Raw genomic sequence first — 12,541 nt, 5'->3', positions numbered from 1 at the left:
ATACCTGAGGCTCCGAGGTGAAGGACGCAAGAGTGACGGTCAAACTGAGTGCATTACAGGAAGAGAAGCTGCACAGTGTATTGAATTACAGAAATGACTGTCGCTTGGAAACGGCGTAACATGGTGTTCCTCAGCCGGAGTGACTAGCGGGTCAGAAGTCTACAGAGGATTGCATAGGGCAGCATATGGTCCTACAGTACAGCGTGGGACCATGTTGGGTCTCCTGGAGTTTCGGCCTCACACTAATGGACTTACCCTGGTCATTGTTATCGGGTAGGACCTGATGGAAGAGTTCTTTACTCAAGGGCTTTAGCAGGGAGATGGAGGGCAAGAGAGAGATGGCTGAGTTTGTGTTTAGTATAATCAATGGGGGAACTTGTATTATGAAATCATCACAAAGCTTCCTAAACACTCTGAGGGAAAACGACCGGAGCCATGGACATAGAAGTCATCATCCGCTTTATTTACTTCATGTCAAACAATATTACAGAACATAGGAGAGAATAAATTAACCATCTACATCAAAATAAAGAAATTTCAGTCCTGAGATAGACAAAAAAGCAGGGAACAGTTATATTAGATGATTCACTATTATGGTACCTGGGCAGGAGGAGGGATTGAGTGGGGGTTCGGGGGTTCGGATGGGGGTTCGGAGGGGGGACGTACAGCGACAGTCTCAGCAGATCGGATGTGGTTGTAGAGGGGGGGTGGATTGATTAGGGGAGGTTGTAGAGGGGGGTAAGCAATCACAGGGATGCTTTGCTGTAGGCACATTCAAAAGTTGAAAATCCCAAGGCTAAAGGATTTTGCAGCTTTTCATATTTTTTTTGAAATCCAAGATTCATATATATTATTATTTCTACCAAAAAAAAAAAAAAAGAAACTAAGATATTCCTTACACATTTTTCATCCTGAGGAGACAAAATCATTTCCAAACATAAATACAACACTGCAGGGAGGACAATAGGAGAGATGCTTTATAGATTTCCCATTTCCATATATATTATTTTCTCAAGGTTGTGGCACCCAAAGATTTTGGCAGCATTGGCGCTTTGCAGATCATTTTAGAATTTGTCCTGTTTGTCTACAGGGACATTCGGAGTGCCACACAAACAATAAACTGATCAATTTAGAACAAACAAAAGATCCCCAGACTTCTCATGTTTTAGATGGGATCAAGCATTATTGCCACCCTATGAAAGAGATGATAGATTGGAGGGCCCTACTAGCATTTCTGTCATAAAGTTGTAACATTGTGGAAGTACTCCTTAGGCACCTGACATTGTGCCCAGCTGCACTGCTTGATCACTGATCTGCGGTGCATGCGTATTACTTGAAGATGTTAAGATTTCGTTATGATTTCGAAAAAAAGATCACGCTAAAGTTAAAAGCCCTGTGCATTCAAACAGACGTCAATCTGTTGACTGTAGAACCCTGGCCTATCAGGGAGGAAATCAGCAGTGGAACCTAAACGTGTGTAATCCCCTACAAGCTTCTTCAGGCAAATCATAATGATCAGCAGAAACCACGCGTTACTTAAAAGAGACAACAGAGCCAAATGGAGCGGACTGTGTTGAAATGGAGATATCACAGGTCTGTGGAATTAGGGACCACAGCAGTGTGCAGGAAGACGGGGCGTGTCATCTCCGTGTCCAGAGGGCAGCAGACAGAGACAGCCATGTCTCTACAGCAAACATACTTTCTTCAGGATGGGAGGGTTGAGCGTTTCACTGGTCTGCTCCATACCCCAGTTCATCAGGGCAGGACGATCAAAGGCACGCAGTACACATCAGCACATAGGGCACCATGGACTTAAAGCCAGGGGTGGGGCTGGGGGATTTACTGAGAGATCTTGACAGCCAGTCAACAAGAGTCCAGCCCTCTACACCCTCTCTCCCGCTGGCCTCCTCCTTCGAAACAAGGTGCCCTTGAGATGCCTCAGATATGGAGCGCTGGAGGAATCCATCAACAGACATTCTGTGAGATGAACTTTTGTCTATAGCAAATGGCCTCAGGATGATAGCACAAAAGATGTGGGGGTCATTCTATCTGGAGTGTAAGAGCAGGAGGCTGTTATACATCTACTGACCTCTGCCCTTCCAGGAACAAATGGCAAGTGATAAAACTTGAATGAATTGGTATAGCTCACTCTAGACTGTCCTTCAATGAGATAAAGACCTAGCCTGGTATTCATACTGTGCTGAACTAACATCACACTGCACTGTGCCTTTCATAGTGCACTGTGCCAATTACCCTACACCATGCCAATTACCCTGCACTGTGCCAATTACCCTGCACTGTGCCAATCACACTGCATCGTGTCAATCACACTGCACTGTGCCAACATCATACTGCACGGTGACAATCACACGAACACCACACTGCACCATGCCAATCACACTGCGCAGGCCCAGAAATACTGCACTGTGCCAACATTACACTGTATGTGCCTATCACAATGCACCATGCATATCAAACAGCACTGTTCCAACATCACTGCTGCAAGTCAATCGCACTTCACTGTGCCATTATCCCACTGCACTGTTCCAATCACTCTGCACTGTGTCAACATCACACTGCACTTGACGAATGTAATCTACGACTCGATTCAATCCAGCCCACATTAATTTACTCTCGCAGTAGCTTTTTCTTAGGGTCAAATTAACTCAGATACTGGTCTTGGGTTCTGTAAAAAAATCTATAACTAATAACAGGGCAACCCACTCAATTCTATCACATCTAGAAGAAATTCTATGGCATATTTGCACGAATCCCAGCTTAACAGTTGAGCCATCTCCAGCTTTTACCAGTGAAAATAAGATAGTTAGATAGCGGTATGGTGCAGTTTGCTAGAATCCTGACCAGAGTCCTTGATAGATGGCAAAAGGTATTGGATGTGAATAACCAGTTGTCATGACATCCCGAGAGACACACTGTACGTTGGGGGCCCATGTGAGTATGGTGTCAGTCACTGTCTGGAAGCCTGAAACCATCAGCAGTATGGGGGCAGTCACTGGCTAGAAGGCTGAAACCATCAGCAGTATGGGGGCAGTCACTGGCTGGAAGGCTGAAACCATCATTTGTATGGGGGCAGTCACTGGCTGGAAGGCTGAAACCATCAGCAGTATGGGGGCAGTCACTGGCTGGAAGGCTGAAACCATCAGTTGTATGGGGGCAGTCACTGGCTGGAAGGCTGAAACCATCAGTTGTATGGGGGCAGTCACTGGCTGGAAGGCTGAAACCATCAGCAGCAGCCCCAACGTGCCAATTATCCTGATTACTAAATGCTCCAAGGGCCTGCTCTGACCCGCTCTGCCTCTCCTCTCCCTGCCCTCCCTCTCCGTTTGATCTGTCACAGAGAGCAGGCAGGGCCCTTCAGCTAGCCAGCCACCCAGCTACAGCCACGCACAATCCAACAGAAACAAATCCCCCTCCAACGGCAGGCTATCTTTCAAAAGGAGCCTTCGCCGGCTTGGAGCCCAAGGTGGTGTGGAGGAGGAAGGCCTTCTGAGATGAAGCTGCAGAGGCTGTGGTTCAGTGAGCCCCTCCTCCTCCTCCTCCACATGGCCTCATCCCTCTAGAACCTGGCTCTGCCTGAGCACCGGTTAACCCTGTGGCACTGGAGGAGGGAAGACCTAGATAATGATACGCCATTTGTCATCAGGCCACGGTGGCTGAGAATGGCCCGGCACGGACGGACCCATGTATAGGCACTCGCGAGTCTTATGGAAAATGTAATTCCATTATGCTAGCATGGGCTGGGCGTCCATCGTCCCAAGCTGGAGCCAAGACATCCTAAAATGGGGGCGACAGCAGGTAGGATATGTTGCAGCAAAATTAGCCGCTCTTTATTCAGAGTTCAGGGACAGAGATTTGGGGAGGTTGTGACCACAGAAAAGGCCTCATATCCCATCAGCATGATACTGGAAAAGTCTTCTGGTATTAACAATCCAATTTGCTGACCAATGGTAACACTGCCTATTTTCATTGATAAAATGAACTATACATCCAAAAACGTTTGGACTGTTTAACTCAAACCACACTGTTATCCTCAATCCCCTGAAAAATTGTCTGGGCTGCAAATTGACATTAAACGAATCAACCTAACGACCGGTCGATACGATAACGCCCCACTGTGGAGCCCAAAGCTTTATACTGTATTAAGATTTAAGCTTGAACAGATCTGCGCAGGTTCCGGACAGAAGAAAACAGTGCTTAGGCATCCAGTCCTTACACACGCTGTCTCAACACACAAAAACAGCTTCCCTGAAGTGAAAGACAGAAGATGACAGGCCCGGCTAGAACAGATAACCGCCTGGAAGGGTGCTCTGAGACATTCCTCCGAAGGTGACAGGTCTGACAGACGAAAAGACGATTGGTCCCCATGCTAAGTCCTCAGGACCGGGGTGGTCAGCCTGAGTGTCAGCCACAGTGACATTGGAGGGCAAGGAGAGAATTACAGTCCAGACGGGTTTCTTTCCAACGTACCATATCTGTTCAATTGTCCAACGATTACATATCTTTTCAAATGTACTGTCAATATTTAAGACATCAAAACATGAGAAGGAATACACAATAGCTTAATGGATAGTATAACATTTATTAAGAGTTTACAGACTCTTCTGTCCCTTAAGATAATCTCCTTACTCTCTAAAAAAACAAGGTAATAGCGTAACAGTTCGGTCAGAATTGCACCCAAATTCTACAGTATGACAGCCAGCCTTATCCAATACTGCCATTAGATAGAAGGCCCAATGCTAACCTGTGCCTGTGGGAAATGCTAACCTGTCCCTGTGGGAAATGCTAACCTGTCCCTGTGGGAAATATTAACCTGTCCCTGTGGGAAACCGCTGACACTAGTGGCTGCACATACTGCCTCAAGTCTCTTTCAACATCCTGGTTTAATGCTTTGATACAGGAGCCAAAAATAAGGGGATTTGGAAACTGTTGAATCTTTTGTAAAGCGGTCCAACTATTTAGACTGAAAGAAGAAAAAAAAGATGCCAGAAACAGAACTGCGGCAGGCAAATGAAGCTGCTGAAACAAGATGGTTACGGGGGCTTACTTGCTGAACAAGTGCAAGTCTACTGCTTGGTCTAAGAGCTTCATAAGCCTTCCAACGACTTCCATAAACACTGTTAGCATAATCATTTAAGGCTCAAGGTTCTGATTAAAAATCTTGAGGGGAAAACGCAAAAGATGTTTGCGGGCGCGCTGAGGTGTGTAATGATGAAAGTCACAGTTTTTGTTTCCCAGTTAGTGGTCACCTTTTCAGAGCTCCACTACATTTAAGGACGAATAGTTGGAATATTTTCAAATCCTGGGATAGGATTTATTTTTACAGTGGTATGTGAACAGTGTTATGGATGTAACTCAGCTTAGGCTATTTCAACCCATTGTGGGAAAGTTAAATGATTAGCCATTCATTTATAAACCCTAGTTTGATGGCAGAGGTTACATAATGATCACAGTTCATGTATAAAGCCTTTTAAAACACATTCCACACACGCAAACCTCTGCTCAATCTACAACACGACAAGACTCCCAAAAACACCACCAACTCCATGATCAATGATATTTGACTTGAGTCCATATTCTCTAAGACAATTAAAAAAATGATAATAATGACAGACCTCACAGCCAAGATGTGGCTTCTGAATATATTCTTAAATGAGATTTATTTTACACCTCAAAACAGAAAAGGATAGGGATTGGGGACGTGGTACATTGGGAATGTATTCACAACTGTAGTTTACATTTTTTGGTGTAAGCTCAGAGAAAATGTTAATACGGTCATAATAATTGCACTTCATAAATCTCTACTGTTATCCGTGACAAAGCCCTAGCTCTCGCCAGTTAATAAATTCAATTTACCAGTGAAATTTGACTGACAAAAGAAATGCTAATTTAGGACCAGAGGACTGCTACACTTGCTGCACTGATCCAATTTTTCTTTTCTCTGTTCACTAGAGTCCCACAAGGCATTAGACATCTCAGTAATTTAAGTGCAGTACATTCAAGGAAACTCACAGTCAATAAATATTTCAACGTTCTGAATCCTAAAGTCAATTAATGACCTGGGCCATTGCATGTCAACCATGACCTGGGCCATTGCATGTCAACCATGACCTGGGCCATTGCATGTTAACCATGGGCTGAAATGGACCAGGAAAAAGCAGTGAGCCTTGTCTCATCTCACATCACCTGAGAGGACAGGGCATGATTGTTTCATGTTGATCTTGTTTTTGGGGTATGGGACAGACTCCATTTGGTCCCAGCACCCACTACTTCTACAGTCTATGATGATTCCCAGAAGTGAAAGGGATATTCCACTTCAACCTTAATTCTAAAAGGGAAGCATGTGTGGAGGAGCATCATGACGGAATGAAGTCAAATGCCCTCCCTTAGAAAAAAAAGCTGATTCAGCCTCATTTTCAGATTCCTAAACTCTGGGTTTCATTGTTTTCGGGAGCTGGTGGGTCTTAGGAACAAACATCTCCTCATTATCACACTTTTAAAAAGTCTGGGGATTAAAATAAATAGAAACTAAAACACACAGAGGTCTTGATGGACAACCTTTCAGTCATAACAATAATTCAGAGTGACATTTCTCAACTTTTTTTGCAACATTATCTTTTTAACAAGTGTTTTCAACATGTTTTGCAGATTCCAGTGTTGGTTAGAGCAGAAATCTCTCTGGTTGGGTCCTTACAGAACCAAAGCAGCAACTATGCCGTACACCAGGACATCAGAGACCGCATGTCAGCTTGAGGAGAAAAAAAAAAACAAAAGAAAAATGAAACAATAAAAAAGCATTTTAGACACATTTCCCCTTAGCAGCCAATGCATGTCATATACCTACAAATATAGAAAACAACAAAAATAGGTTCAAGTTTTCAAGTTTCTTAAATATACAGTATCATATTCAAACTATCCAATTTTAAACTCCAAAGTTAAAGAGGGTTTTAAAACTCCAAGCAGTGCATTTTATAGTATCAGTTAAAACAATAATGACTAATATTTTTATTCATTTTTCATTCAACATTTTGATTCTTTCACACCACACCAAAGTTATGACCTTCTTAGTAAATATTGTGTTTGCATGTGTGTGTGTGTGTGTTTTGTTTTGGAATTTAGAAAGCAGCCCTACAGTCTCACCCTTTGGGGCCTCTGCTGTGACTCCCCAGTGGCTTTGTATTTGGATGGGGGAAGAATAGAGATGGCTGTATGCACTTCATATAATTCAATGATTCTAACCAAAAGGTTTAATTAACTTTTAAAAAAAAACTTAAAAAACAACAAGGAAAACAAAATCAAACCAAAATTCCTGTTGGCAAACCACACCATTCAGCCTCTGGAGAATCTTCTGTCTGGCTCGCAAAACCACTGAAATCCCCTTTCCCCCCTACTGATATATAACCACTGTGGGTTGGGAGGAAGAGACCATGGTGTCACCAAACACAGTCTCCACACTGACCCCCCTGAATCCCTGCGTGGGACCCCAGTCAGCACAAACCTGTACATCCCCCAGGAAACCAAGGTCTTCTAGATTACGCATCGTTCACTGGCTTATTCCTAAGCCTTGGCCATCTCCCTCGCACCCCCCCCCCCCCGACCCCCCAACCTCCGCATCTATCTGTAAACCGGGAGGCGGATGTGTGCGTGCTGGTGGTCCAGCAGTCTCGGCACCGACACGGTCTCGTAGCCTTTGCCCAGCATCTGCTCCTTGATGCAGGGCGGGTGGATGTCGTTGATCAGGTACTCCAGAGACTGCAGGCTGCTGCTCAGCACCGACGTGTTGCACGGCTGGCTCTTACTGGGCAGCCCACAGCACGGGCCCGCCCCGCTCCCGGTGTCCATGGCGGGGTGCGGGTGGTGCGCATGGTGGTGGTGGTGGTGGTGGTGGTGGTGCGGGTAACCCATCTCCCTGTGCCCCCCCGTGGCCGGCCCCCCGTTGGAGGTCCCCAGGAGCTCCTGGTGGGGGTTGTAACAGTCACTGTCAGGGGTGACCAGCACGCTGTTCCACGGCGGCGCGAAGTACTGGCCCACGGAGAAGTTGCCGTGCATGCCCACGCAGTTCAGGGGGGAGGAGCTGACCTTGTCCAGGCAGCCCATGCCCCCACCGCTGCCCCCGCCCGCTGTCAGGTGGTAGGGCCTGGAGGAGGAGGAGGACACCTGGGCCTGGGCCATGATGCCCCCTCCCCCCGGGGCCCCGCAGCTTTCGGGGGACTTACTGATGGCCCCACCACCGCCGCTGCCGCCACTGTACATGCGCAGGACCGCCTGCTGCTGCTGCTGCTTCTGCCACAGGATGTAGTCCACGCCATCCGAATACACCCCGGCCTTCATGGCCTCTCCGCTGTGGGCCCCCAGGGGCAGCCCCGCCGCAGTGTACACCGGGTTAGGCGCCATTCCCGCCACGTAGCCACCCCCCGAGGAGCTGGACGACACCCCCATCGCGCCGCCCGCGCCCTGCTTGGAGGGGCTGGGGTTGGTGGAGGTGCCGGCGCCCTGGCACACTTGCTGAAGAGCCTGGGCCTGGCAGTGCTGGTTGATTTGATAGATGATACTCTGGATGGAGGGCAGGTTGGACTGGGGGAGGAGCTGGGCCAGGCCACGGCCCCCCGTCACAGGGATCACGGAGCCGGCCACCGTGACGTTAGGGGGCACAGAGCGGGAGAGGCAGGGCCCCTCGGGGGGCTTCGAGGGCCCTGTGTGGTACACCATCTGGCCGGTGCCATTGGATAAAGTGCTACTGCTGGGGGGCGGATACGGGGCCACAGCTATTTGGGCTGGGGAGAGCTTAGTCCGCCGGCCTTCCAGGTTCTTGAGGACGCCCTTAGTTGGGGCGAAGGGGGAGGAAGCGGAGGAGGCCTTGACAATGGCCAGGAGGCCTGTGTATCCTCCTGTGTGGAAGTGTGGGTAGGGGCTGTAGCGCTGGCTCCCTGTGGTGTCAAAGCCATTCACAGTCCGATTAAGGTGCTTGTGCTGGGGGACCCTGATGTTGGTGGGGAAGATCTTGATGGAGAGCGGGCTGCTCTGCGTCTTCTGGGCATAGGCATCGAGCTCCGCCACGCTGGGGTAGCGGGGGGAATGCATGGGAACCGCCGACTCACCTGCAAGACAAGCAGAGGGACGGGGGGGGGGGGGGGGGTTGGGTGAGCACACGGCTTGACAAGACAGGGCCACTCAGTAAGCCAGCTCAGGTGATGTAAAAACAATGGCACCACTTCAATGACTAGAGATTACTGACCGCTGACATAAAAACACATAAACTGCTAGGATAGAAAGGTATATTGTAGACCAGGACTGACAGTAATTGAACTCCCTTTCTTAGTACAATCTGCTATCTAATTTCTACCCCTTACTGTGAAAGTAGATCCCTCGACGAATGGATCGCTAAGGAAAAAAGCCTAGCACCGTAGGCTGTTAAATCAGTTCTTTTGTGAAATTAATTTCGGACTCTCTTTAGCATCGAACTGGGTTAGCCTTGGATATGAGGGAGGGGTACAGGAGCATGTAATTGCGGTCGCACTGATTTATAAGTAGCATCACTTACTGGGTCTTACCCGTGGCCACGCAACTTCCTCAATAATTTGATTCAGGGCTACATGGAGACGGAGTGATGGAAACCCCAACTAAAACCCCAATTAACCATCAGTGGGGAATTCTTAACCTTCTTTTAGGGCGAGCAACGCAATGTGAAAAACGAGTCATATTTAATACCCAACGCTGTAACCGGCTGTGGGGCTGAAGAATGGACATAATAAAGCGAAACCGAATAAATGTGAATTTAAAACATCTCAAATGTAAAGTTTAGAGCACAGTTGGCACAGCTTAAACAGAGTTGTAATTACTGTCAGTATAGGGGTGAATATATGGCCAGGTCCGTACATATCTGCATGGTCGTTACGAGACAGTTGTAATAAATCTTCCGTTCCACAGATAAACGGTGTTGTGATTGGAGGTATACTACCTGCCAATCCAACAACCACATTAAATTCCATAATGCCATAGTCAGGTCACACAGACTATGTTTATTGAAAAATGTCAGGAGAGCAGGAAAAGGTCAGTGTGGAGGTGAGGTGCTGTGGCCAGATAGGATTTAAACAACATTATTCAGGCAATTTCATGGCTACTTAACTACATGCACAAAAAGAGGAGGGGAGGAGGGCAAAATAACTCAATTTACCAGCAATAAATCAACTGTCATCTATGACTTGCAACCCCTTTGAAAATGACATTTGCATGCAAAAGCCAACAAAATATGGCAGACGAATAATTAAGAGACGTACTGAAAACGTGCTAGAAACGTGCTAGTCAGCGAAAAACATCATGGCTACTGGAAGAATTTAGAGGGTAGAGGCTGTGCGAGCAGGACTCGCTCCATTTCATTTCCTATCACAAAGTCATTTTAAAGAGACTGCACAGCCAAGCAGTCCCAACTCTCATTCCTCCACTCCCATTACTGATAGCATGGGGAGTTCATTTCTACTATCCAATGGGCCTCCAACTGTGAAAATGATTAAATCTACAAGATCCATATCATAAAAGAAATACAGCATATTGGTAGGGAAGTAATAGCATTCGTGTCTGTGAATTTTCCATGCCAAATGGAAGCAGAGGATCTACCAGACAGTGGACAGCAGGACAGGGGCTGTCTTGTCTGGGGCACAGCCCCCCTAGCCAACGCTTCCTGGTGACAGCACACTTTGATGTTCCCACAAGCAGGGGAAACTGACAGAAGATTCATTTCATTTGCTCCAAAGAGAAAAAACATGATAATTTCAAAGGCCATCGCTCCATTCGCTGGTCTACATGCAAATTAAACCGCAGCAGTTTTTTTTCTGATCTCTTTTACAACGAGGAGTAAAAAAAATAAAAAATAATCTTTGATCATCACATGTCTTAAATAAGGAGAGATAGAGCGTATATCAATGGCCTTGCCCTCCCTCCCTGCTGCAACATGCCCATCATTCCCCCTAATTACTGCCACATGAGAAAAAATAGGGAAAAAAAGCGTATCAAAACAGCCAGGAAATTCATTAAAGGGTGGTTAATTCCTATTCCTTCCCAGTGGCTGGCTCCATATTTTCCATGCCTGACTATGCCGTGCTGTCTGTCCTCCTGCCGTGAGACACGCCCCGCTACTTCCTCCCCGTCTCCCCAGCCCCCCCTGTTGTTTGTCAACAGGCAGAGCCACTGGCGAGCGACCTGACATCAAAGGGTTTCACACTTCACAGGCCACAGGGATTAGTGGTCTTTCAGGCCCCACAAAACCCCTCTCAGCCACACAAAGGCTTCCGGTTATTAGAGCCTGTGGCACTGTGGAAGAAGAGCAGGGGGTGGAGGAGAAGGCAAATCAGCGCCCGTGCACTTTCTAATTCTAGTTGCCTTCAATATTCTGGCCGTTGCAGAGTTTATTACAGAATTGATACAGGAAGGAGCAAACACACACACAAACACGTTTCATGTGCCCTTGCCCGGTCACCTCCTCTTCTCTCCACCCGCCAACAGCAGTAGGTGAAGATGCGTGTCAGCTGAGGGCGTGGTGGGGTTGAAAGGAGAGCGCGCGGCTGTGTTCGGGTCGGGCCCCGGAACGCTGTGTGACTTATTGGCTGGGGCTGCTGGGTACCACAGCGCTCAGCAGCGGTGTACAGATGGTGCAGCCTGATAAACACCCTCAGAGGTGCCTGTCGCTGCCTCCTCTGAGCTCCCCCAGCTCCTCCTCACAGAGATAGGAGTTTCCTGTGCACGCACGCGTGCCAATGCACGCACGCACGCACGCACCAACACACACACACACAGGGAGAGAGAGAAAGCTCCAGCTGTGAATGTGTGTTTCACTCGCCATGGGTGGAGTTCTGCTCTGCTCGATGCTCTGTGTGGAAATGTAGGGCAGGACAACAACAGGTGCCCGTGCGACGACAGCCTGTGATGTCTCCGATGGTAAATGCTTCACACTCACTTCGTTTCAACACACGACAGCCTTGCACGGATTAATTATTTCCCCTGGCGATGAGAGAAGACACTTTATTTTTTATTTTATCCCGTCTTCAAAACAATTGGCATGAGGCAAAGCTGAAAAAGCGCCACAAAAAAATTAAATAAAAACGAAGACAATAAACAAATACACAGGAAAGCCCTCACGCAGGTGTGTAACGAAACGTATCACAATCCTGCCTCACACTTGAAAAGGTACAGAGGAGGATGTTCGGAGTAGGCTTGTGATTCCTGAGACGTGGTGATATTAACCATTAGCCACATAACAGTCTATGGTTCAAGAGGATCAAAACCACAATGTATCAGGGGTTCAAAGTGACGGATCTACAAATAATAATTAGTCGTTTTCTATGATTCAAGGTGATTTGTAGATCAGCCCGTTGGCAGAGGCCTGCAGTGGTTTTGATCCCCTTGAACACAGCCATCACTACAAGTTGCTTTTCACCAAACAAACATTAGTAAGACACTGTCACATGGCGGTTGTTGCAGTAGGAAAGACAATGCATTGAGTGTGGTTTTGGCATTTTTAAAATTTTTA

The 12,541-nt window shown here is 47.3% G+C and overlaps 1 protein-coding gene and 1 long non-coding RNA gene across 10 annotated transcripts in view; both read right to left on the bottom strand.

Annotated features, from left to right (window-relative positions):
* Nucleotides 1–442: 442 nt before the first annotated feature.
* Nucleotides 443–7,593, bottom strand: LOC114840701. Its single transcript, XR_003782808.2, has 2 exons — nucleotides 7,159–7,593; nucleotides 443–6,766 (listed from the first exon to the last, which is right to left on the bottom strand). It is a non-coding gene; the product is annotated as an uncharacterized LOC114840701 (long non-coding RNA).
* Nucleotides 7,594–7,618: 25 nt separating this feature from the next.
* The window catches only part of fam222a (family with sequence similarity 222 member A), a 58,056-nt gene continuing 53,133 nt past the window's right edge, over nucleotides 7,619–12,541 (bottom strand). For all 9 annotated transcript variants that reach the window (XM_010876755.5, XM_034296449.1, XM_010876760.5 and 6 more), the window contains one exon: nucleotides 7,619–9,116. In XM_010876755.5, the coding sequence (XP_010875057.2) occupies nucleotides 7,633–9,116 (1,484 nt within the window). In that variant the 3' untranslated portion in view covers nucleotides 7,619–7,632. The remainder of the gene's footprint in view (nucleotides 9,117–12,541) is intronic.

Source organism: Esox lucius, chromosome 13, assembly GCF_011004845.1.
Source record: "Esox lucius isolate fEsoLuc1 chromosome 13, fEsoLuc1.pri, whole genome shotgun sequence".
Lineage (NCBI taxonomy): Eukaryota > Metazoa > Chordata > Actinopteri > Esociformes > Esocidae > Esox > Esox lucius.
This window is presented reverse-complemented; position numbering and strand designations above follow the sequence as displayed.